We start from the raw sequence: 25,803 nt of genomic DNA on the forward strand, positions 1-25,803 counted from the left end.
TGGCTTTTTATTTAATCTACACCATCAGTTAATACCTTAAAATGCTATGGAGCACCAGGCACCATGTAAGCACTGGGGGACCTCACCACCTGATGTACCCGCAAGCGCAAATCTATTGGTCTCTAGTGTACACCTGGAGGAGAAAATAAGCCTACTTCATAGATCTCATCAGGAGGAGACACAACACTCTAAGAAGGTCATATTTGATAAAAATAGCCTGTAGAAGAGGGAGACTAGAGTGGTGAGTGACAGAGAAACCAGGCTGTTCAGAAATACTGAGTGACCACAGGATGTTTAGTCTAAAGAAGAAAAGATTATAAGACTTTGATGGCTGTTTTCCAGCCTTTGGAGAGCTGTTGTGTGACTACAGGGGAGCCTTAAGACTTCTTTTGGGTTATTTCAGTGGGACCAATGAGGTGAAAGTTAGAAAGGGGCAGCTTCATGTTGATGTCTTAAAAGTTTTCCTGCCAACCTTGGAAAAGCCTGCCTCTAAAATTGCAAGATTTCTTTTTTTTTTTTTTTTTTTGAGACAGAGTCTCGCTCTGTCGCCCGGGCTGGAGTGCAGTGGCCGGATCTCAGCTCACTGCAAGCTCCGCCTCCCGGATTTACGCCATTCTCCTGCCTCAGCCTCCCGAGTAGCTGGGACTACAGGCGCCCGCCACCTCGCCCGGCTAGTTTTTTGTATTTTTTAGTAGAGACGGGGTTTCACCGTGCTAGCCAGGATGGTCTGGATCTCCTGACCTCGTGATCCGCCCGTCTCGGCCTCCCAAAGTGCTGGGATTACAGGCTTGAGCCACCGCGCCCGGCCTAAAATTGCAAGATTTCTAAAAAAGCTATATTTTCAGTGACTAGAGTAGATGATCTCTAAGGATTCCTCTAATGCCATTTTTTTTTTCATTTTCATTTTCCAAATTAAGTGGGAGGTAAGAGAATTTTTCATAATACCTTCCTGAAGCCTTCAGACCTGCAAGAATTTTGCCAGCCCACAATTAATGAGTATGTTTCTCCATCTTCGCCACCTTCACTGGCTAAAACAACCTTGATTTAGTGAACAGAATGTCATAGTAAATATACTCCAACCATTAAATTACACCACTGGCCCACTTAGGGCAAAACAGTTATTAAAATCTAAACTGTGTCTCCATTCATTCACCAGTTGGATATGTAAATACCAGTGCTGACCAGAACATACAAGAAGGGGAAAATCTTGCCTCAAAGTGAGGTAAATGGTGAGAGGAAGTTGACAGACCAGAGCCTAAGAGGTGGAGCACACAGAAGCTTCCATATACTGTCTGCAGCTCAAGGGGGAGTAGTGGTGCTCTGAGCTGTGCAAATGCCAGAGGAAGGGAGGCACCTCTCAGCTCCCTGGAGCTACCCTAATATTTACTGTGGTGGTGTCTCCCAAGCTTCACAGTTCAAGCCAGCATCTTCAGAACACCTGCTATGATTTTAGGTGAGCCCAGATGTCATCATACAGTTAAGAAGAGAAACCATTACCACATTCTCAGCTGGCCATTTCTGTTGTTCACTTCTGACCAAGGAATACTTTGCCCAGATGGTTGCCTTCAGTGCAACAAAATGTACAGTTCTAGGGGAGAAAGACCAATCAAATACTTCTGTCAATAAGTTGCTGTCACCAAAAACTGTGAATTTACCTCTTTCTTTTCTGCCAAATACATCATTTTGACATCATGTTAATTTTCCTGGGGAATCACTGTTTAAAACAGGGAAGTTTTGCTGCCTTTAAAATTGACATAGGTTGACAGATAAACATAGATACAAGCCCAGTTTTTATTATTACCATTAACTAGAAGTCTTGTTATAGTGAGACAAGATATCTTGTTTTTAAGTTGAAGTGCCTAAATAATCAAAGTTATTTTGAATGATACTAACAGCCACTTGGAAAAATCTGGTTAAAACATGGAGTTAAACTAAAATATAAGATTTATTGCATGATTGCAGAGTTACAGAGACTTTACAAGACTTCAAATAGTTACCGACAGTGATGCTTTTATACAGTGAGCAGGAATAGTAAGTAACATATTAATGTCTTGTAACTTTGTCAAGCTAAAAAATCATAATTATAGGGCTGGACACTGTGGTTCACGCCTGTGATTCTATCACTTTGGGAGCCCGAGACAAGAGGATCACTTGAGTCCAGGAGACCAGCCTGGGCAACATAGTGAGACCTTGTCTCTACAAGAAAAAACAATCAAAAAATTGTCCAGGTGTGGTGGTGCCTGTAGTCCCAGCTACTCCAGAGTCTGAGGTAGGAGAATTGCTTGATCCCAGGAAGTCGAGGCTGCACTGAGCTGTGATCATGCCACTGCATGACAGCCTAAGCAATTCGGGAGTCCCTCGTCTCAAAAACTGAAACAAAAAAAGGATCGTAATTATGAAGGGGGAAAATGTGATATAGGTATTATGTATATAAAAACATAATGAGAAGCACCATTATTTCTCATGAAGCCAAGTGCCTTCTATGAATCCATTGACAAGAAGGGTGCTGAGCAGCTAGTGAGAATGGTGATAACCGAGAGGAAAATGCCAGAGCAGAGCCAATTCTCTTTTTCCAACTCATTTAAGGACTCGCCCACTATTGTGTTTAGACACCCAGTACACCCAAAGGCTAAGGTTGCTTCCATACAACATATTCAAATAAACCATTCCAAGGTAGAATTATTTTTACTTGTAGAAAGAGCAACATTTTGCAGATGAGTTTGGTTTGGTTTGTCACCGTCAATCAATTTTAAGCCAAATGTATAAACCATTTTAACACGAGATGAATCATGAGGCACCTCAGAAGTAATATCAATACACCAGCTACACTGAATCTCTTTAACCTTCACAGCAACCTTACAAAGTAGTTACTCTTACTATCCTGCTTTAAGAGAGTAGGAAACTAAAGTGCAAGGGGTTTTGAGGAATTTGTCCAAGAACATCCGGCTAAGAATTGGCAGAGGAGGGATTTGAACTCACCTTGGCTGATGCCAAATCCAAGTACTTGATCATTAGACTTACCACCTCCCCAGTAATGTTACATAAGTAAAATTAATCACATGCCTACTGTGCGCCAGGGACTGTGTTAAGCCCTTTATATACATTAGCATGTTCACTTTGATAGTTGAGACATTTGGACACAGGTTAGAGGAATAACAAAAGCACCACTAGGTCGACTGTTCTATGTGTCTTTGACATAACACCCTAGCTTGGATGTAATCTCCGTGTTACTTGAAATTGCAAGATTTTAGCAAAATGAAGTTATTTTGTGATTTCTTCCTTGCAGAGGTGGAATGGTGCAAACCAGTGAGCAGTATGAATTTGTGCACCATGCTCTGTGCCTGTATGAGAGCAGACTTTCAGCAGAGACTGTTCAGTGAGTCATTGAAGACTTGTCAGACCATCAATCTCTTGAGGTGGGTGATTAGTCAAATTACCCACCCAAGGCTTCTAGAAGGAGCTTCCTGCAATGGAGGGAAGGAGAGGCTTTGAAGACAACGTATGGCATGGATTGTGGAAGACTGGGCAACATATTTAAGATTGCCAGCTCCTTGTGTATATGAATGCATTTGTAAGCATCCCCCAAATTATTTCGAAGGTTTTTTGATGATGGAGGTAAGATAGGTTTCTCACACAGCCTAAGGCAGATTTTGTTTTGTCTGTACGAACTCTATCTGCCACACAGAATGTATGTATGTAATATTCAGTAATAAATGTCATCAGATGATGACTGGATGAGCTGCTGAAGACATTCGTATTATGTGTTAGATGCTTTAATGTTTGCAAAATCTGTCTTGTGAATGGACTGTCAGCTGTTAAACTGTTCCTGTTTTGAAGTGCTATTACCTTTCTCAGTTACCAGAATCTTGCTGCTAAAGTTGCAAGTGGTTGATAATGGATTTTTAACAAATAAGTCTTTGTTTTTGAAAAACAAAAATCAAAAGCAGTAACTATTTTATATGGAAATGTGTCTTGATAATATTACCTATTAAATGTGTATTTATAGTACCTCCTATCAAACAATTACAGAGCACAATGATTGTCATTGGGTATATATGTATTTACTCTCTCTTATTGGTCATAGAGGTGACTTCTGCTCCAGAACTCTATCCACTGTATTTCTACATCATGAGTCATTTTACTTTAAAAGGGAAAAACAAATTTGTAGCAACTATGAAGTATCAAAAATTTTAACTACGTGTCACTCTTTTGCTAAGAAGGGATTTTTGAATATGCTATCTACCTGGAATCTCTCTCTCAACAAAATGTATATGCCTTCAGGAATGATATAACCTGTCCCATTTTCAGAGGTTCCTTATGAGGACATTTCCATGTATGTCCTTACATTTCTGAAAGGTTTCAACCTTCAAGAGACAAAAAAAATTCAAATAACTACCCTCAGCAAACACTAGCTGTTCTGCTCAAATATGAATTTTTAATGCAGCAATGTTGACTTTGTTTCATACTGCCAATAAACTCTTAATACTAAACACTGAGTAAAACATATTCTTTTTTTTTCTTTCTTTCTTTTTTTTTCTAGTTGGAAAGAGGCCATCATCTGTTTGGGGAAGACCAAAGTACATAATGTGATGGGTTTAATTTTAGTGTCTGCATCTCCCCAGTGAAGATGACGATCTCAAAATGTAATATTGTCATCACTTGGGAGATAATGATCTAGAAATGCCATCATTATGTGGTTTTCCTCAATAGACTCGCAGCGTATCATTATACAAACAGTACGTGTTTATGTCTTTGTGTCACTTGTCATAGACCCTCATGAATTACATGGCTTGTGTTTATTCAGCAGAATCACATCACCTGAAGAGATGTAATGTTTCAGGAACATTCAATTATCTAAGATTACAATTCCTTTCTTTCTTCTTGAGGTTAAGAAGTAGTCACACGCCAAAGGAAAGGTAGGTGAGGTCTTAATGAGATTTACTCTGCCCTTGAAGGCTGGAATATTTTCTACATAAAAAAAAGAGAGGTAATCATAATCCCTTCTTTCTAAGGAAACAGACAAAAGGACACTGGTGTAAAACTTCCCCAAACAATTCAATAGGAGGAAGTGCTCGTCACTGACTTTTCCCCCCACCATGAAGGCACATTTCCTTCCTAGTCTTTGCTTCTCTTATCTGGGAGAATTTTTTTTTTTTCCCAAGCGAAGCATGAACAGTTGCTAAGTGGAAAATGGAGGCTGAATTTTACATGGTGATTCTTACCTGCTTGATCTTCAGGAACTCAGGTGAGTGAGTCTGCCTCAGTTTCCTGAGGCATTTCTTCCAGATCTAGCCAAGGAGTCTCTGGTCTTTGAAAAGTGTCTGAAATGAGGTGGAAGGGGCCAGGTCTCCATGGCAGTTTAGCCAAAGACGATGAAAAGCGGGAATAAAAGGAGCCAGGTATGCCCACACTGTTGAGATTTCTCTCCAAAAGAAAATAAATGCTCTCCTCTCATCCTCCAATGCTTGAGGCAGCCCCTGAAATGATACATTTAGAGCAGAGCATAAAGAACCCCGAGGAAAAGTCTGTGTTATATAACAGTCTGTGGCTTTCCCCAAGCCTTTTTCCAACCCGGTTATAGTTTTATTTTCTTTTGTGTTAAAGAAAGAAAATGGAAGAAATATGATTAAAGTGGGTGATGAAATGTAGTGTGTTTTATTTGGAAGTTGTCATTTGGCAAGGCTGAACATTTTCATGAGCGAGCTGGGCAATTTAAGTAAAACCTCATTGAAAATTGTTTCTGAGCCAGAATATCTTGCATTTTAATACTGATGTTTAGGAATCGGATGTTTAATTTTCTTACATTAGAAAATGATGATTTTTAAAAGATCTTTTAGTATTTGAGAGAAAACTGTAGATATTGTCATAAAATAGAGAAATGTTCCTCTCCATAACTAAAGGAAATTTAGTTTGTGATAATCAATACTTTCATGGGCTGCAATTAGCTAGGAGGTTGTGCTTGGAGAAGTGGGAACATTTGTTTTATTTTTTGATAAATGTATGCAATTTTTTAAAATTGTTATTCAAACTATGAAATGTATATACAAATACTGCAATGTGAATTTAAAGACTGGAAAAGGGGGTACCTTTTTAAGGTAGGAGAGGAAGGTTATATCGAATATGTCAAATGTTTAAAAAGGGAGCTGAGCGTTTCATAACTTCAGCATATCTAACTAATTGGGCTAAAATATACTGTATACTTTGGATGATTTTGTTTCTTTCCAAGCTTCCTTTTGTTTTCCAATAAGAGGTGTGTTTTTGTCCCCTAAAGCATGTGAAAATTAAAAAAAAAAAAAAAAAAAATGATGGGGCGTTAAGTGTGACATATTGACATTTTACATCGTCAGCTTTGGAATTTTAAATCACGTGTTAAATATGAGAATATTCACTTGAAATGATAGCAATAACAAAATATAAGTAAAACTAGTGATTTTATTCAGCTCATTTGTGGGTGGGTTCTTCCGTTTTCTAATGGGCCTCATAATTTGCTACCTAGTGCTTTATGAGCTTTTCATCTTCCAGAAGGGTTTCAGATTGTCCATGTCCAGAAACAACAGTGTCTTTTCAAAAATGAGAAAGTGGTCGTGGGCTCATGCAATAGGACCATCCAGAACCAGCAGTGGATGTGGACTGAGGATGAAAAGCTCCTTCATGTTAAATCTGCACTATGCTTGGCCATCTCCAACTCCTCTCGTGGCCCCTCCCGCTCAGCCATCTTGGACCGCTGTTCCCAGGCACCCCGATGGACCTGCTATGATCAGGAAGGCTTCCTTGAGGTGGAAAATACGTCTCTCTTTCTCCAGAAACAAGGCTCCAGAGTAGTGGTCAAGAAGGCCAGGAAATACCTCCATAGCTGGATGAAAATAGACGTCAACAAGGAGGGAAAACTGGTCAATGAAAGCCTCTGTTTAAAAAAAGGTGAGCTATTCCTTTCAGAACGAATCCTGAAAGTCTTTCTACTAAATATCTTGGGTTTTTTTGTTTTGTTTTGTTTTGTTTTGTTTTTTACATTTAAGGGAAGTCCACATGCCCCAACATATTTCCTATGGAAGATTCATAAGCTAATGGAGGTGGATGGTGACGTGCCCAATGATGGAAGACTTCATTACCCTCATTAAAATAAGCCCAACTTTTTCTATTGCTTGTTCTTCCTTCCCGTCTTGTCTTGCTTCTTTTATTAATTCCACAAATATTTCATGAGCCTCTCTTCTCTGCCAATAATATGGTTAAGCACTGTTAGATGTAGGAATATGGATCTAGGCATATACACAGCATACATATGTAATGACTAAAGTCAGTAATCAGGAAATTATTAGATTTTATTGACAGACACTTCTGTTTGCTGATTATAAGAAATTATTAGAACATCAGAATGGTGCTTGATAAGACTGGAAGATAGATGTGTTTTTGCAGATCTCTTGTATTGATGTTTAGGGGTAGATGTCTTTTGGAGGTAACATGCTTTTGAAATGTTAAGAATCAATGGGAAGCCATAGATTTTTCTAATTTATTGACCATTAATGGATATAACCCAGATAATGGACACAGGTAAAAACATGTTATATACATGCGCGAGCTCCTGGTGCAGGACACAGTTCAGTCCTGAGCTAGGAATTTTTCTTGTGGAATATATAGGCAGTTTAATCTTCTCTTGAAGTTAATCATGTTATTGTGTATTTACTCCTCTATTAGAGGTTTGCTTTAGGAAGTCATGAAAGATAAAACTGATGAACCACAATATATTAGGCAACAATGGACCTTACAAAGTATGGGAAAAGTTGTCAAGAAATGAAGCGCCTCACTAAGACGACAAATTTGTCAGGGTTAAGTAATTTGTCCCAGATCTATGATTAGAGCCTAAGTTTTTAAACTCTTTGTTCAGTGTACATTTCACTACACCAGAGATTCTCAAATGCTTGACTGCAGACTTGCCCCATGACTTGCATAAGAATCACGTGGGGTAGAAAAGGGAGGGCTTACTAAAAATACACATTCCCGTAGCTAATGCATGCTGGGCTTAATTCCTAGGTGATGGGTTGATAGGTGCAACAAAGCACCACGGCGCACGTTTACCTATGTAACAAACCTGCACACCCTGCACATGTACCCCAGAACTAAAAATACAAATAAAAAAATACACATTCCCAGGATTCTTTCCCACCATTTTTTCCTCTACAACCACCTCCAAGATTCTGTTTCAGGAAATCTGGATTTGTGCATAATACTTGATATTTATTAATCACCAGAAAATTTTGATCCATAATCAAATATGGAGATCGGCATCCACTGTGTTGTTAAGTCTTTTCATTAGGTATTGATTTTTGAGGCCTATATTAGTTTTTCCACCATGGTAATCTTCGGACAATTTTTTCTCATTCATTCTGTAGTTAAAACAAGCATTTAACCAGATACCAGTTGAACGTGTTACACTTTTCTACAATAAGCTCTATGCTTTGTTACAATAAAGGTTGAGAGTTATAGTTTCTATTCTTATATCATTTCTGCTTATGAGAATAAGATAAAAAACCAATTAGAAAATTCAACTTTATCAGAAAATATTCAGCATATAGCACCAATTTGTACAATACCCTTCCTGTGGTTCATCTGTCAAGGCCTCTCCTAAATAATATAGAAACATTATAACTATTCTATTTGTAATATCCAGTGTAATGGAACATTAAAATATTCCATTTGGAATATAACAATTCCAGTTGTAATCTTCACAAGAAGTGAGATTCATCCCCAAAGCCCAATCAAACCTTATCTAACATAAGATTACTTAGTTGGAACTTTTTAAAAAAGTAGATATGGATTCAGTGGTGAGTTATTCAAGATAAAAGATAATTCATAGAAAAACTACCTCCTATGACCCTCATACAAATGTCTAGTAATGGACTTCAAAAATAAGGTACCTAGAATAAGCCATTTGCAATTAATCACTGAACAATGCTATACTCAAAAAAATGCCTGATAATATGTGTTGGGGAAAGAAATGAATTTCTAGAAAAAGCAGAAGTTAAAATTTGCACAATTGTGGTACAAAAACACCCTTATATTTGTGTATACATAAGTATAACACATACTTTTGCTTTAACACAATTATAAGCTAACAGATACATTTTTCTGCTCCATCTTAAATGCCATTGTGGGGTTTTTTTGTTTTTTGTTTTTAGAAACAAAGTCTTGCTCTGTTGTCCAGGCAGGAGAGCCATGATGTGAACATAGCTCACTGTAACCTCCAACTCTTGGGCTCAAGTGATCCTCCCACCTCAGTCTCCCGAAGTACTGGGATTACAGGCGTGAATCACCGTGCCTAGCCCTGATAAAAGATTAAGAATGTTACTTGTAGACCTATATCATGAGAGCTCACTGACCTGCTAGAGTAGCTACTGTGAAAAATTAACTGAAATGCATTCATATGTTTGCAATGAATGATTCCAAATCATTGTTTAAGTTGATAACTAAGTATTATAATCTAAAGCAGCACGAATACATGTGTTGTTCATCCATGGGATGTGAATTTTTTTGTGTGTTCTTCAGTAAAAGAAAGCAGACCTATGAAGGTAAAACTCTAAACCACATGTTTCATATTTGTTTCATAAAAGACACATTAATGATTGTATTCAAGTTTCCAGGTAATATTTATTTAACACCTACTATGTGCCAGAGCTTGTGCTAGTACTAAGGTACCCTCCACTAGGGATTTTTAACCCAAGCTGCATATTAGACTCACATGGCAGCTTTTAACTAATACTAGAGTACAAAACTTCTAAGCTGACTAAATCAGGTATTGTATTTTTTTTTTTTTTTTTTTTTGAGACGGAGTCTCACTCTGCTGCCCAGGCTGGAGTACAGTGGCCGGATCTCAGCTCACTGCAAGCTCCGCCTCCCGGGTTTACGCCATTCTCCTGCCTCAGCCTCCCGAGTAGCTGGGACTACAGGCGCCCGCCACCTCGCCCGGCTAGTTTTTTGTATGTTTTAGTAGAGACGGGGTTTCACCGTGTTCGCCAGGATGGTCTCGATCTCCTGACCTCGTGATCCGCCCGTCTCGGCCTCCCAAAGTGCTGGGATTACAGGCTTGAGCCACCGCGCCCGGCCAGGTATTGTATTTTTAAAGTACTTTCTAGGTGATTCTGATGTGCAACCAACGTTGAAAATCATTAAATACGTCTTATTCCTTAGAGTAATGGGGAAATCAGATAAGTAAATAAATAGGTAATTGCAATAGAATATAGAGAGAAGAAAGTACTTTCCTTTCCAATATATGTCCTTGCCAGTATGTCACATTAAGCACTCATTCTTTTTTTAAAAAAAATTATACTTTAAGTTCTAGCATACATGTGCATAACGTGCAGGTTTGTTACATAGGTATACATGTGTCATGTTGGTTGTCTGCACCCATCAACTCATCATTTACACTAGGCATTTCTCTCAGTGCTATCCCTCCCCAAGCCCCCTCCCCCGACAGGCCCTGGTGTGTGATGTTCCCTGCCCTGTGTCCAAGTGTTCTTGTTGTTCAATTCCCACCTATGAGCGGTACATGCGATGTTTGGTTTTCTGTCCTTGCGATAGTTTGCTGAGAATGATGGTTTCTAGCTTCATCCATGTCCCTGCAAAGGACATGAACTCATCATTTTTTATGGCTGCATAGTATTCCATGGTGTATATGTACCACATTTTCTTAATCCAGTCTATCATTGATGGACATTTGGGTTGGTTCCAAGTCTTTGCTATTGTGAATAGTGCCACAATAAACACATGTGCATGTGTCTTTATAGTAGCATGATTTATAATCCTTTGGGTATATACCCAGTGATGGGATGGCTGGTTCAAATGGTACTTCTAGTTCTAGATCCTTGAGGAATCGCCAGACTGTCTTCCACAATGCTTGAACTAATTTACACTACCATCAACAGTGTAAAAGCATTCCTATTTCTCCACATCCTCTCCAGCATCTGTTGTTTCCTGACTTTTTAATGATTGCCATTCTAACTGGCACGAGATGGTATCTAATTGTGGTTTTGATTGGCATTTCTCTGATGACCAGTGATGATGAGCATTTTTCATGTGTCTGTTGGCTGCATAAATGTCTTTTGAGAAGTGTCTCTTCATATCCTTTGCCCACTTTTTGATGCAGTTGTTTGTTTTTTTCTTGTAAATTTGTTTAAGTTCTTTGTAGATTCTGGATATTACCCCTTTGTCAGATGGGTAGATTGAAAAAATTTTCTCCCATTCTGTAGGTTGCCTGTTCACTCTAATGGTAGTTTCTTCTACTGTGCAGAAGCTCTTTAGTTTAATTAGATGCCATTTGTCTATTTTGGCCTTTGTTGCCGTTGCTTTTGGTGTTTTAGTCATGAAGTCTTTGACCATGCCTATATCCTGAATGGTATTGCCTAGGTTTTCTTCTAGGGTTTTTATGATTTTAGGTCTAACATTTAAGTCTTTAATCCATCTTGAATTAATTTTTGTATAAGGTGTAAGGAAGGGATCCATTTTCAGCTTCCTACATATGGCTGGCCAGTTTTTCCAATCACCTTTTATTAAATAGGGAATCCTTTCCCCATGTCTTGTTTTTGTCAGGTTTGTCACATTTCAGATGGTTGTAGATGTGTGGTGTTATTTCTGAGGCCTCTGTTATGTTCCATTGGTCTATATCTCTGTTTTGGTACCAGTACCACGCTGTTTTGGTTACTGTAGCCTTGTCATATAGTGTAAAGTCAGGTAGTATGATGCCTCCAGCTTTGTTCTTTTGGCTTAGGATTGTCTTGGCAATGCGGGCTCTTTTTTGGTTCCATATGAACTTTAAAGTAGTTTTTTCCAATTCTGTGAAGAAAGTCATTGGTAGCTTGATGGGTATGGCATTGAATCTATAAATTACCTTGGGCAGTATGGCCATTTTCACAATATTGATTCTTCCTATCCATGATCATGAAATGTTCTTCCATTTGTTTGTGTCTTCTTTTATTTCGTTGAGCAGTGGTTTATAGTTCTTCTTGAAGAGGTCCTTTACATCCCTTGTAAGTTGGATTCCTAGGTGTTTTATTCTCTTTGAAGCAATTGTGAATGAGAGTTCACTCATGATTTGGCTCTCTGTTTGTTATTGGTGTATAGGAATGCTTGTGATTTTTGCACATTGATTTTGTATCCTGAGACTTTGCTGAAGTTGCTTAATAGCTTAAGGAGATCCAAAATCTCAGCCCAAAGCTGAGACTATGGGGTTTTCTAAATATACAATCATGTCATCTGCAAACAGGGACAATTTGACTTCCTTTTTTCCTAATTGAATACACTTTATTTCTTTCTCTTGCCTGACTGCCCTGGCCAGAACTCCCAACACTATGTTGAATAGGAGTGGTGAGAGAGGGCATCCTTGTCTTATGCTGGTTTTCAGAGGGAATACTTCCAGTTTTTGCCCATTCAGTATGATATTGGCTGTGGGTTTGTCATAAATAGCTCTTATTATTTTGAGATATGTTCCATCAATACCTAGTTTATTGAGAGTTTTTAGTATGAAGGGCTGTTGAATTTTGTCAAAGGCCTTTTCTGCATCTATTGAGATAATCATGTGGTTTTTGTCATTGGTTCTGTTTATATGATGGATTACATTTATTGATTTGCATATGTTGAACCAGCCTTGCATCCCAGGGATGAAGCCGACTTGGTCGTGGTGGATAAGCTTTTTGATATGCTGCTCGATTCGGTTTGCCAGTATTTTATTGAGGATTTTTGCATCGATGTTCATCAGGGATATTGGTCTAAAATTCTCTTTTTTTGTTGTGTCTCTGCCAGGCTTTGGTATCAGGATGATGCTGGCCTCATAAAATGAGTTAGGGAGGATTCCCTCTTTTTCTGTTGATTGAAATAGTTTCAGAAGGAATGGTACCAGCTCCTCTTTGTCCCTCTGGTAGAATTCGGCTATGAATCCATCTGGTCCTGGACTGTTTTTGGTTGGTAGGCAATTAATTATTGCCTTAATTTCAGAACCTGTTATTGGTCTATTCAGAGATTCCACTTTTTCCTGGTTTAGTCTTGGACACATTATGCATCCAGGAATGTATCCATTTCTTCTAGATTTTCTGTTTTATTTGCATAGAGGTGTTGATAGTATTCTCTGATGGTAGTTTGTATTTCTGTGGGGTCAGTGGTGATATCCCCTTTATCATTTTTTATTGTGTCTATTTTATTCTTCTCTCTTTTCTTCTTTATTAGTCTTGCTAGCAGTCTATCTATTTTGTTGATCTTTTCAGAAAAACAGCTCCTGGATTCATTGATTTTTTTTTTTTTTTTTTTTTTTTTTTTTGAGACGGAGTCTCGCTCTGTCGCCCAGGCTGGAGCGCAGTGGCTGGATCTCAGCTCACTGCAATCTCCGCCTCGCGGTTTCACGCCATTCTCCTGCCTCAGCCTCCCGAGCAGCTGGGACTACAGGTGCCCGCCACCTCGCCCGGCTAGTTTTTTGTATTTTTTAGTAGAGACGGGGGTTTCACCGTGTTAGCCAGGATGGTCTCGATCTCCTGACCTTGTGATCCACCCGTCTCGGCCTCCCAAAGTGCTGGGATTACAGGCTTGAGCCACCGCGCCCGGCCGATTCATTGATTTTTTGAAGGGTTTTTTGTGTCTCTATCTCCTTCAGTTCTGCTCTGATCTTAGTTATTTCTTGCCTTCTGCTAGCTTTTGAATTTGTTTGCTGTTATTTCTCTAGTTCTTTTAATTGTGATGTTAGGTTATCAATTTTAGATCTTTCCTGCTTTCTCTTGTGGGCATTTAGTGCTATAAATTTCCCTCTACACGCTGCTTTAAATGTGTCCCAGAGATTCTGTACATTGTGTCTTTGTTCTCATTGGTTTCAAAGAACATCTTTATTTCTGCCTTCATTTTGTTATTTACCCAGTAGTCAGTCAGGAGCAGGTTGTTTAGTTTCCATGTAGTTGTGCAGTTTTGAGTGAGTTTCTTAATCCTGAGTCTTAATTTGATTGCACTATGGTCTGAGAGACAGTTTGTTGTGATTTCTTTTGTTTTACATTTGCTGAGGGCTAAGCATTCATTCTTAAAAAAAATGTTTCAAGGGTAATTTTAAAGTTGCATATTTTTAAACAGTCTTTTGGGGGCACACGAGTTTATCATATTAATAGTTTAGCTATCACCATTATTGCTAACTACTTCTTCTTCCTGATTATATTAATAAATGTTTCAACTTTGTGCAAAGTGTTTAATATCAGAACCGTAAACGAAAAAGGAAAAATAAAGCTTTCAGGACTACTTTCAGGAATGCCATGAATAGTTAGTGTATGATATCATAAATTATTGCTTTTGTCTTCTGTGCAATCCAAGTATAATTTTTAAACTCACCAAGCAATCAAATGTTACAGTTGACCAGGCACAGTGGCTCATGCCTATAAACCCAGCACTCTGGGAAGCCGAGGTGGGAGGATTGCTTGATGCCAGGAGTTCAAGACCAACCTGGGCAACACAACGAGACACTATCTCTAAAAGAAAAAAAAGTTACAGTTGCATCTATTCCAGCAAGAAATAGTACTGGCCCCAAGCAGACAATAAAGGTTACAGTGGTCCAATTAATGAAGTTTTATGAATCTATCAGATGGGGAAAATTTCTCATGCCTTGGCCTTCACATCTGTATGGAAACAGGGAAATTTACTCAAAGGAAATTACTGGTTTGCTACTAGATCTAAGCAAATATTCCTTGCCAGGGGGAAATTAAAACATTATAAACTTGAAACTGGTTTCAAAAACATTCATGCAAATCCATTGGCAGATAGGCCATGTCTATGTCATTTGAGGACTTTTAGTTGAAGGGTGCAGAACTCCATCCATGGTTTGAATAACTTTTTGAAGGAATGTCAAGTCTCCTTACATTTATAAAAAGCTAGCCAATTGTCTAAAATTGTTATTTTTCACTCAGACATTTCATATTGTGAAGAAAGTAACACTGAATATAGAATGTCAGCCAGCCAATCAGCATTTATTCACCATTCAATTCAGATTTATTGATTCAAATCACATCTTTATCTGAGGGCAGGAATTTTCTTTTTTAATTTCAAGGGCAGCACTGGAAAGCAGGCAAATATTTGTAGGCAAATTTTCAAGTGTCCCTGATATGGCTGAGCTGGTGAAATCCCTAAAAGAGATTTTGCTGATGAACTAAACCATATTGTTGGCAGGCTCAATATAACTGCTGGTTAAAGTAATTGTTTAGTTGCAGTGATTTGGGAGAGGGAATAAAATGTGTGAACATTGTAAAAGATAAGCAATCCCATACACCCTTGGGAAAAAAGTTTTCATAGAAGTTGTTGGCTTTAATGGCTAGCAGAAGTACTTGTGGGGAAAAACAAAGCAAAACAGAAAGTGCCTTTTGTGTATAGAAACCCTACTTGGACTAAATTGGCTGTCACAGTCATTTTAGGGTTTTTCTTCTTGCATCATTGTAGCAACATGGGCCTTGTAGTGGACCATTTTTAAATATAATGTCTGAAAATAATGTTATCAGTGATTATTGATGTATGATTTATGTGATCACTGAAGATAGCAGGTATAGCATCCAGCATTCCCCAACCATATTCAACCTGTGACAAATCACTGAACTTATCAGGGCACACACAGGGCTATATATGACTCTCATGGGCCCTGGGTTCTTTTGCCTCTGTGGTCCTTTCCTCTACTGAAAAAAAGAAAAGTAAAATAATAGATTTTCATGTAGCCTAAAATTCTCATTTTTCCTAATCTATGAAAAAGTTAAAACATTTTCTTTGACTCTAAAGTTTCTTTTTTATTTTCAAACAAATTAAATCATTGTGTTGTCCTAAAATTATCCTGGGCCCTAATCACTGTGCCTGTTGTGTCTAATGGACAAGTCAGTCTTGTGCATGCCAAGTTATCCACCCCCTTTCCAGCTCCCCTTTCCCTGACTCTGTTTAGTCTCAGGTTCGACACCTCTCTCCTTATAGCCTGATAGCCCTGAACTTTGGAGCCACTCTTCCTCCTCCACCCAGTATGCCTTACTTCCACCCTACTATTTCAGTCTTTTCTCCTAAAAGAAACACGGGGTATCAGGTAAAACAAGCACATCTTCATAATGCAACGCATGGTAGAATTGTTGAGTAATAGTTGGCTGTTGAAACATATTTCTTTGCTTTAGTTAGCCTTTCAGTTTTTTTCATCTAATTTTTCCCTGTGCTATGGTTTAGTTTTTACTATGCTATGTCTTGGTATCAATTTCCATTTATTAATTTTACTTTCTTTCTAATCATGGGTCTTTTAAAAGTAATTTAGATATGTATTTTTAAGTGTACTCTTTATTTCACTAATTATATTTTCTGAAATGTTAATTATTCTTTTAACCCTTTCAAATAATTATTTAGTCCATTATCATTCCCATCTACTCCAGTCAAATCTTATTTATGTGTGTGTGTGTGTGTGTGCGTGTGTGTACAGTCATCCCTTAGTAACATAGGGGGTGGGTTCCAGCACCTCCCACAGGCATCAAAATCCAAGGATGCTCAAATTCCTTATGTAATATGATGTAGTGTTTACATATAACATACACATGTTCTCCTATATACTTTAAGTTATCTCTAGATTACTAATAATGCCTAACACAATGTAAATATAAATAGTTGTTGTATTGCTTAGTGAATAATGACAAGGAAAAAATGTCTGTACCTGTTCAGTACAGATGCAACCATCCATTTTTTTCCCTAATATTTTTGATCTGCAATTGATTGAATCCACCGATGAGGAACCCGCAGATTCAAAGAGCCAACTAGATAGATAGATAGATAGATAGATAGATAGATAGATAGATAGATAGATAGGATAGATACCATCCTTTTCTAAAGTGTCTCCTGTTTCATTTGTTATCTCTTTTCCAGATGATTTACTCACTTTTAAAAAGGCATATTATATTTGGCATCTTCCTACAGAACAGAAAGTACCAGTATAGTTAAGTTCTTCTATTCCAAAAATGAGTTTCATTCAAGTTATTTTGTTTTTGACATGCTTAAAAGTTATTTGTATCATTTAAAGAAGGGAAACTTACACAATATATCATCTTTATTATCATTATAGAAATTGTATTTCTAGTATTATTTCTGAGTCACATATTAATTTATAAGATAAAATACACATTGCTCTTTTAAAAATAAATTTGAAAGATGGTCTTGATATTATGCAACCATTACAAATCACTTTGTAAGCTGATAGTACCCTATAAAAAGAGCTATATGCAACTTGAATGCTAAAACTTTTTAGACTGACCAAGAATGGTCGACCTTACGTTGAATTGTGTTCTGGGAGAAATTGTATAGTAGAAATTGTTATAGTAGGGAAACAATGTAGTAACAATGGTACAATAAAGCTTTCAAAAATAGCTTTCACATATTGTTCCATTGTATAAGAAGTTTTCCTTGCGTTTGTCAAAACATCTTGCTATTTCACGAACTGTGAAACGAATATACATTTTTAAAGAACACCCAGAGAATTCATGGATACCAAACTAACCAAAGATCTACTATTTTCAAATGAAATTTCACAGCACCTATTTCAACAAAGAGTTCAGGAGATAAAAAAACTTAATTTGATCGTCTTACATATTTCTATAATGGATTTTCTTTCTTTCCATCCATTTTATAATCCTTCAGTAACCACATAAGAAATGATTCAAATTTATTTTTGGTTCATATTACGTATATAACTAAAACCATATGTACATGTATATTAGGAATCACCTGAGAAACTTGTTGGAAAAGCAGGTTTCAGGTCCCACACTAAGTCTGCTAAATCGCAGTTTCCAGGGGAAGGACCAAGCCTTCAATATTCTAACAAGCTCCAAACGTGATTCTGATGCCTACCTAAGTTTGCAAACCACTGCTTTAAATTTCACAAAATTTGTAAGTTGAATGTTAAGCCTAAATCTTCTTTCTTACTTCTTAAATAGCACAAGTTAAAAACACAGACACAAAATGAAAGGGTTCTGGACCTGAATATTCTGTCGTTTCTTTCTTTGGGAAAAAGGTGGTGGTCTAAAATGGAAAATGAACTTGTTTGGTATGGGATGTTTTAAAAATATATTTAGAAGGTTAATTAAAGATAATGACAGAAGACTGAAACTTTTTCCACAAGATAGTCCAAAGCTACGTGCAATGGTAATAACCTATGTTATTTGCAGAGAAACTTCAAGAGTGTTTTGAAAATTTATCTATTTTTGGGAAACTCCAGTTTCATCCACTGAATTATGTAAGCTGACTAATTTTTTAAAAAGCTCTTAGGATAAAAACTTACCAACAGCTCCTTAGTGAAGAAGAGTAAGCGTGGGTTGACATACTAAGACATGTAATTACATGCTAGGTATTTAGAAGCTTGTTTTTGTCCTAACCCCATGGTTAAATTTTTTTTTGAGGGTCTAAGAGCTAAAATCATCATATGTAGCAGTCAACTCAGAGGATCAGGATCAACCAAAGCTGAAAACAATCAATGCTAATCTCCATATACAGAAATTTTTACATCCCTACAATAGACAAACATCTACTTAAGGGAACATTCAAGCACCTAACTCAAGCAAGACTGCAGAATTAAGACTGTTTCTTGGAGTGTGTTGTAAAGGAATCTCACTAATAGTATAATTGAGTTTGTCATGTAGAAAACACCCCAAGGCTCAATAAATCTGATCTATGTCCAGAGTGGCTAACCTGAGCACCAAGGCAGTAATAGTGGCACAAGATTTAGAAAGGCAAAAACAAACAGAAACTAAGGGGAATGTCCAAAAATCTATCAAAGTTGAGATCTAGTAGATGTACAAGTAGGACTGCCAGATAATATACACACACTTGGTTATATTTGAATATCAGATAAATAACAATCTTTAGTATGTTACTAATACACAGTATGTTATCTTTGTATTATTGTATATTTGGAATACACTAAACATACTGAATTATACTAAAAATTGGTTGGCTATTTATCTAAAATTATAATTTAACTGGACACAATGTATTTTTATTTGCTAAATCCATCACCCTTATATACACAGTACTTTGCCCAACCCTTTGCATCTCAAGGAAAGGATGCTTTATAGCCAAGATCATTTTATTAACTTTTAGAAGAACTGCTGATATTTATATCTTGATAAATTGTAAAAATACCTTTTCCATCTTAATCCTCTTTTTGTGCCCTCATCTCCCTCTTCTTTACATATATTATTATATGAAATACACTAATCAGTTGAGATTGGAATGGAAAGGAATGAGACTCAAAAGAGGGCTAGGTAAGGCAGCCCAGAACAGGGAAATAGGATGATAAATAGCTTCTTTAAGAGCCCTCACCTGGCACATAGTAGTTGTTTAATAAACAGTTGTTTGAATAAATAACCAGTAAATGAGTAGTGAAAAATAAAATCCTCGTTCTCCCAGTCTTTTAGCCAGAAACTCTCCAAAGGTATGTTTATCTGATTATATAAGGTTTTGTGGGGTTTTGTATCCCATAAAACTCTAGTGCACTATGGAGCTGATGGAAACATCTGAACATAACACATCAGACCATAATTTACAGAACTTCTCATGCTTCAAGTGTGTTCTAGGGTCTTGCTACACAGTGCAGCCCCAAAACTAGCAACATCAGCATCACCTGAGACCTTAATGCTGGCTCTCACCATCTCTAGTGCATCAGAATTTGCACATTAGCAAGATTCCCAAGAGATGGAGAGCACATTTTAAAATTATGGCTAAGTGAACCTAATTCATGAACCAATTTCTTTTTAATATGGGCAATTCAGCCTTGCAAAACAAAGCTATAAATTAATCCCACCAGCTCATAAATTGTAAATCAATTCTGTGTTCTTCCAGAAGATAGATAGCTTAGAAAATACCACAGTCTCATCATTTGTGACTACACAGTTGCATTAGAAACAGTTTGCACTGTGGCTAACCAAGTGTCATTACTTTTCAAGGAATTGTCAGTCTTTGTGGTGAAGTTAGGCAAGTCATTAACAATAATTCTCAACCCGGTATTTTGTTTAACACACACTTTGAGAAGCTGATAAAAGCTATTACAGTACCCCACAGAAGAAAAGTATACATCCACATATACATAGAATTTTGCACAGTTTTTGGAGACTCATGGATTCCCCTGAAGCCAATTCAATGACCCCCGAAATTCTCATAGAATAGGTTTAATTCTCTCTTCTACACAGAGCTGGGTTTTTCTCTGGTAGCATAGTTTCTACAACTTTCCTTCCAGCTTATAAAATTGATAGATGGATAAAGGATGGGTGAATTGGACAGGACAAATGAACATTGTCACGCACTCAAAGTATATTTGCTTTTTTCATTTAACTGAAGCTTATCCACATGCCCATTATTGAAAAGGCCCTCTTTTGCTAAGTAAAATTGATTTTTATGTGAAGAATTCATGAAACATGAGAATAATCTTTGCAACTATCTTTTCCTTACCTCAGCTGGCCTGGGAGCAGAAGTTTCGGTGAGGAGCACTAGAAACACAGCTCCTCCCCAGATTCCCACTACCTTTAATGCAGTTCCAGATAGCCTGGAACGCCTTATTAGAAATACCACAGAGGCCTTCATCAGAAATACTGCAGAAAACTACAGCCAAAACAGCAGCGAGAGGCAGCATCCCGATCTGCACATGACTGGAATTACAGACACATCATGGGTTTTGTCGACTACTCAGCCCTTCTCCAGCACCACTGAAGAGGTAAAAGGAAGGGGGGTGTGGAGTGTGGTCTGTGCATGTCTCAGGAGGCTCATTGCTTGAAAAGACTTGCTTTGCTAAAAATGCCACTGCTGCAGGAGGGGATTAGGCACTCTCACTCTGTGTCCTGGCTGCTAAATGTACAGGAAAGCATTTTGCATAATGAAAATCTTTGAAATTGACTCAAAATTTCTATATCTTTATGAGATGCAGATAATTAGGCTGCCATGGCATCACTGTAGCTTGGCCATATTTTCTGAACCAAAGTCAGGGTTCATGGTGTTACACATGTCCTGAAACCAGAAAATAGAAATTAAAATCAGTGCCCTGCAGGCAACCCTGCATATGTGTCATAATTATTTATGCTCTAAAGGAAGGGAGAGAGTCCAAAGCAATGGCAGATTCAAGAGTCACTATAATTGACTCAGGAGCACAGTAAAAGATGAACGGAAGTCACATACCGCTTCCACATCAACATCTTTGAACCACCTCCACAAGGGGACATTAGTCAAATGACTGAGAAGCAGAGTGGCAACATCACAGGAGTCTGTTCAAATAATGATTCTGCTTCAGGTGTTCATCTCTTTTTTTTTTTTTTTTTTTTTTTGAGATGGAGTCTCGCTCTGTCACCCAGGCTGGAGTGCAGTGGCCAGATCTCAGCTCACTGCAAGCTCCGCCTCCCGGGTTCACGCCATTCTCCTGCCTCAGCCTCCCGAGTAGCTGGGACTACAGGCGCCCCCACCTCGCCCTGCTAGTTTTTTTTTTGTTTTTTTTTTTTTTTTTTGTATTTTTAGTAGAGACGGGGTTTCACTGTGTTAGCCAGGATGGTCTTGATCTCCTGACCTCGTGATCCGCCCGTCTCAGCCTCCCAAAGTGCTGGGATTACAGGCTTGAGCCACCGCGCCCGGCCTCAGGTGTTCATCTCTTTGGTTTTGTTTTCCTTGCAGAGTTTTAGTCCACCATTTAGGCAATATGTGTAATTATAGCACATCAAAAAACTGAGGTTCCACTGACAGACTTCAGCTTTTTCCTAATAAACAACCCAAATCATTTATAAAAGTCATATGACTTCACATCCATTTAGCATTATGGTATCTTTTAATTGTGCAGAATTTCACATTGCACATGGTTCCTGGCTGGTGAGCGCATGTTTCATTATTGATCACAAAACAAATATAGTCAGTACATTGAATAACTCATGGGACTTTATTTTTATCTCTACTTTTCCTTTACTACAAATCTTTCCTGTGACCTAGTTCTTCCTTTGTTTCTGAATAGAAGTTAGAAAAACCCCATTCCTTTTCTGGACACTCTTTATATCACTTTAAAACTCAATACTTACTCTCAGTTCATTAACAAAAATACCAATTCCAGGAAATAACATGAACTCTAAATTTGACTTAAATGTTAGCTTCACCTCTTCCATCACCCCACCCAGTTTGGGCTTAAAGTAGGGAAAGGGAAACATGTCCAAATTCTCTCACTCTCCACCAAGCTTTTCACCCACCTCTCCTAGCCTGATAATTATGGTTTCGGATCTGTCTGGGCTTGGAAAATGGGAAAGGAAGACAGGAAATGGAAGCAAGAGAGCTATGACTTAAGGATACCATCATCAACTGGCACTGTGCTCTCCCTAAATCTCCAATTCTCAAACCCTTTCAACCACTGACATGAGTGAGAGATTCACCACTTACTTTTTTTTAACTAAACGTTTTAAAAAATTTTCTTTACATTTAGTTAAAGTTACAATTACAATTGTAATTTTCTTACATGTATAGATTGCATAGTGGCAAGGTCAGGGTTTTGGGGGTGTCCATCACCCAAAAAACATACATTGTACCCACTCAATAATTTCTCATTATCCACCCTTTTCCAACCCCCTCATCCTGAGTCTTCATTGTCTACCAATCCACATTCTTTGTCCATATGTACTTATTATTTAGCTCTCACTTACAAGTAAGAACATTCAGTGTTTATCTTTTCATGTCTGACTTAGTTCACTTAAGATAATAGCCTCCAGTTCCATCCATGTTGATGCAAAAGACATTATTTCATTCTTTTTCATGGCTGAATAGCATCACCACTTACTTTTGAAAACACACTTTCAGCCAGGCACGGTGGCTCATGCATGTAATCCCAGCACTTTGGGAGGCTGAGGCTGGCGGATCACGAGGTCAGGAGATCGAGACTATCCTGGCTAACACAGTGAAACCCCCGTCTCTACTAAAAATATAAAAAAATTAGCCAGGCATGGTGGTGGGCGCCTGTAGTCCCAGCTACTCGGGAGGCTGAGGCAGGAGAATGGCGTGAACCCGGGAGGCGGAGCTTGCAGTGAGCCGAGATTGCGCCACTGCACTCCAGCCTAGGTGACAGAGCGAGATTCCATCTCAAAAATAGTGTGTTTGTTGGGGGAGCACCTCCTCATTGTGGCTGAATGTGCCTAGCAAAAACTTCCATTCTAACAGCAGTTTACAAGACATTTTATTTATATCATAGCTTAAATATATATAACAGTACAGAAAAAAAATTAAGTGTGTCAAATAAGAAAAATATTGAATAGGCAGGGCGCGGTGGCTCAAGCCTGTAATCCCAGCACTTTGGGAGGCCGAGACGGGCGGATCACGAGGTCAGGAGATCGAGACCATCCTGGCTAACACAGTGAAACCCCGTCTCTACTAAAAAAATACAAAAATCTAGCCGGGCGAGGTGGCGGGCGCCTGCAGTCCCAGCTACTCCGGAGGCTGAGGCAGGAGAATGGCGTAAACCCAGGAGGCGGAGCTTGCAATGAGCTGAGATCCGGCCACTGCACTCCAGCCTGGGCGACAGAGCGAGACTCCGTCTCAAAAAAAAAAAAAAAAGAAAAAAAGAAAAATATTGAATAAAAACTATTGTAAACATTTATCTGCCTGAACACTAAAGGGTTGTGTTCTATCAAAAAGAACGTTGTCCCATTTTTGCCTAGCGTTAACCATTGTGAAACACAGAGAGAAGTCCAAGGGGTAGCCAGGCTCTGCTGCAGTCAAGAGTCTGAGACAACCAGTTCTAGAGCTCTGTAGACACAATGCCCACTGGACCAACCCAGCCCTGTGTTACAGAGCTCACATGATCCAGCACCAGACCTGGCCTTGCAGCTTTGGATCATGTAGCCTTTTCTAGAGTGAGATTCACTGCAGTGTTTATATGAGCTCCCAGGCAGGGCATCAGAATGACTATGCGTCCAACTATGTTATGTTCCAGTTTTTTTCTTGAAGCTTAAGCAAAGTTTTAACTGTGTCCTGGAAAGCTAATTTGTAAAAGCTATGCTCTTTCAAAAGACAGTTTCTACAATTGCAGCTCCCATGACTCTAAAGCTTTAGACTGGGCATTCCTGCTAGGTTGTTATTTGATTTAGCAAGAGCTTTAACTTTATAGCAGTCTATTATAAACAGCTGTGGTTAGATGCTGTGAGAAGTTAAAATGAGTCACTTGGGATATAAACTGTCTGTCCCTTGAAAGTAAATTCAAAAGGACTCTGTCTCAACAGAGGATGCCTAGAGAAGTGTAAGAAAGGCTTAAAATCATTTGACTTAATTGCTTGGAATTGTGTAAAAATAAAATATCTATGTGTCCATTGTTTTCCGTATCAGACAACATCTGGTTTGTGATGACTGATGGGTTAGGGTTAGGGTCCATTTGCATGAGTAGCAGTCAGTGCTGGGTGTAGGCTGGGGAGTCTAAGTTCTCCTCCCCCAGTAGGCTACACCAGCTTATCCCCCAGTAGGCTATACCTCTTATCCCCCAGTAGGCTACACCAGCTCCTTTTCATGATGGTTTAGGGCAGCCTCACTAGAAGGCAAAAGTGGAAGCGACAAGTGTTTTGAGGCCCAGGCTCTGGAACCATGCAACATCACTTCTGCCACATTCTTTTGATCAAAGCAACTCTCAAATCAGGCTAGATTCAGGGAGTGTAGAAATAAATTCCATTTCTTTTTTTTTTTTTTTTTTTTTGAGACGGAGTTTCACTCTGTCGCCCAGGCTGGAGTGCAGTGGCGCGATCTCGGCTCACTGCAAGCTCCACCTCCCGGGTTCACGCCATTCTCCTGCCTCAGCCTCCCCAGTAGCTCGGACTACAGGCGCCCGCCACCACGCCCGCTAATTTTTTTGTATGTTTAGTAGAGATGGGGTTTCACCATGCTCACCAGGATGGTCTCGATCTCCTGACCTCGTGATCCGCCCGCCTCGGCCTCCCAAATGCTGGGATTACAGGCGTGAGCCACCGCGCCCAGCCTAATAAATTCCATTTCTTTCTTTCTTTTTTTTTTTTTTTTGAGACAGAGTCTTGCTCTGTCACCCAGGCTGGAGTGCAGTGGCCGGATCTCAGCTCACTGCAAGCTCTGCCTCCCGGGTTTAAGCCATTCTCCTGACTCAGCCTCCCAAGTAGCTGGGACTACAGGTGCCCGCCACCTTGCCCGGCTAGTTTTTTGTTGTTGTTGTTGTTGTTGTTGTTGTTGTTGTTTTTGAGACGGAGTCTTGCTCTGTCGCCCAGGCTGGAGTGCAGTGGCCCGGATCTCAGCCTCAGCTCACTGCAAGCTCCGCCTCCCGGGTTCGCGCCATTCTCCTGCCTCAGCCTCCCGAGCAGCTGGGAGTACAGGCGCCTGCCACCTCACCCGGCTAGTTTTTTGTACTTTTTAGTAGAGACGGGGTTTCACCGTGTTAGCCAGGATGGTCTCGATCTCCTGACCTCGTGATCCGCCCGTCTCGGCCTCCCAAAGTGCTGGGATTACAGGCTTGAGCCACTGCGCCCGGCTAAATTCCATTTCTTGATGGGAAGAGCTGCAAAGTCACATTGCAAAGGAGTGTGCACATTGAGTGGGAGGAATCTGTGACCATTAAACAATCTACCATAGTATCATCATTTTCATTATCATCATCATCATTATCACCACCACCACCACCACTATCTCTGTTTTGTAGATAGCTGGCTGAAACTTAAAGAGGAACTTGCCCAAGATTAAATGACTAGGGAATAACAGACCAAGAAGGGTACACACACACACACACAACACTCCCCTGTATATCTAGTCACCTATTGTCTTATATAGCGTGCC

At 39.0% G+C, this 25,803-nt stretch overlaps 2 protein-coding genes across 5 annotated transcripts in view; both read left to right on the top strand.

Moving 5' to 3' along the window:
* PTPRR (protein tyrosine phosphatase receptor type R) overlaps positions 1-4,496 on the top strand; it is a 294,648-nt gene extending 290,152 nt beyond the window's left edge. For all 4 annotated transcript variants that reach the window (XM_030939760.1, XM_030939761.1, XM_030939763.1 and 1 more), the window contains one exon: positions 3,287-4,496. In XM_030939760.1, coding sequence (XP_030795620.1) covers positions 3,287-3,380 — 94 coding nt within the window. In that variant the 3' untranslated portion in view covers positions 3,381-4,496. The remainder of the gene's footprint in view (positions 1-3,286) is intronic.
* A 195-nt stretch (positions 4,497-4,691) lies between these two features.
* Positions 4,692-25,803, top strand: part of PTPRB (protein tyrosine phosphatase receptor type B) — a 133,174-nt gene continuing 112,062 nt past the window's right edge. Inside the window, exons 1-3 of the mRNA XM_010358716.2 lie at positions 4,692-5,245; positions 6,523-6,918; positions 20,463-20,719. Coding sequence (XP_010357018.2) covers positions 5,191-5,245; positions 6,523-6,918; positions 20,463-20,719 — 708 coding nt within the window. The 5' untranslated portion in view covers positions 4,692-5,190. The remainder of the gene's footprint in view (positions 5,246-6,522; positions 6,919-20,462; positions 20,720-25,803) is intronic.

The sequence above is a fragment of the Rhinopithecus roxellana genome, chromosome 10 (assembly GCF_007565055.1).
Source record: "Rhinopithecus roxellana isolate Shanxi Qingling chromosome 10, ASM756505v1, whole genome shotgun sequence".
NCBI classification, from domain to species: Eukaryota; Metazoa; Chordata; class Mammalia; order Primates; family Cercopithecidae; genus Rhinopithecus; species Rhinopithecus roxellana.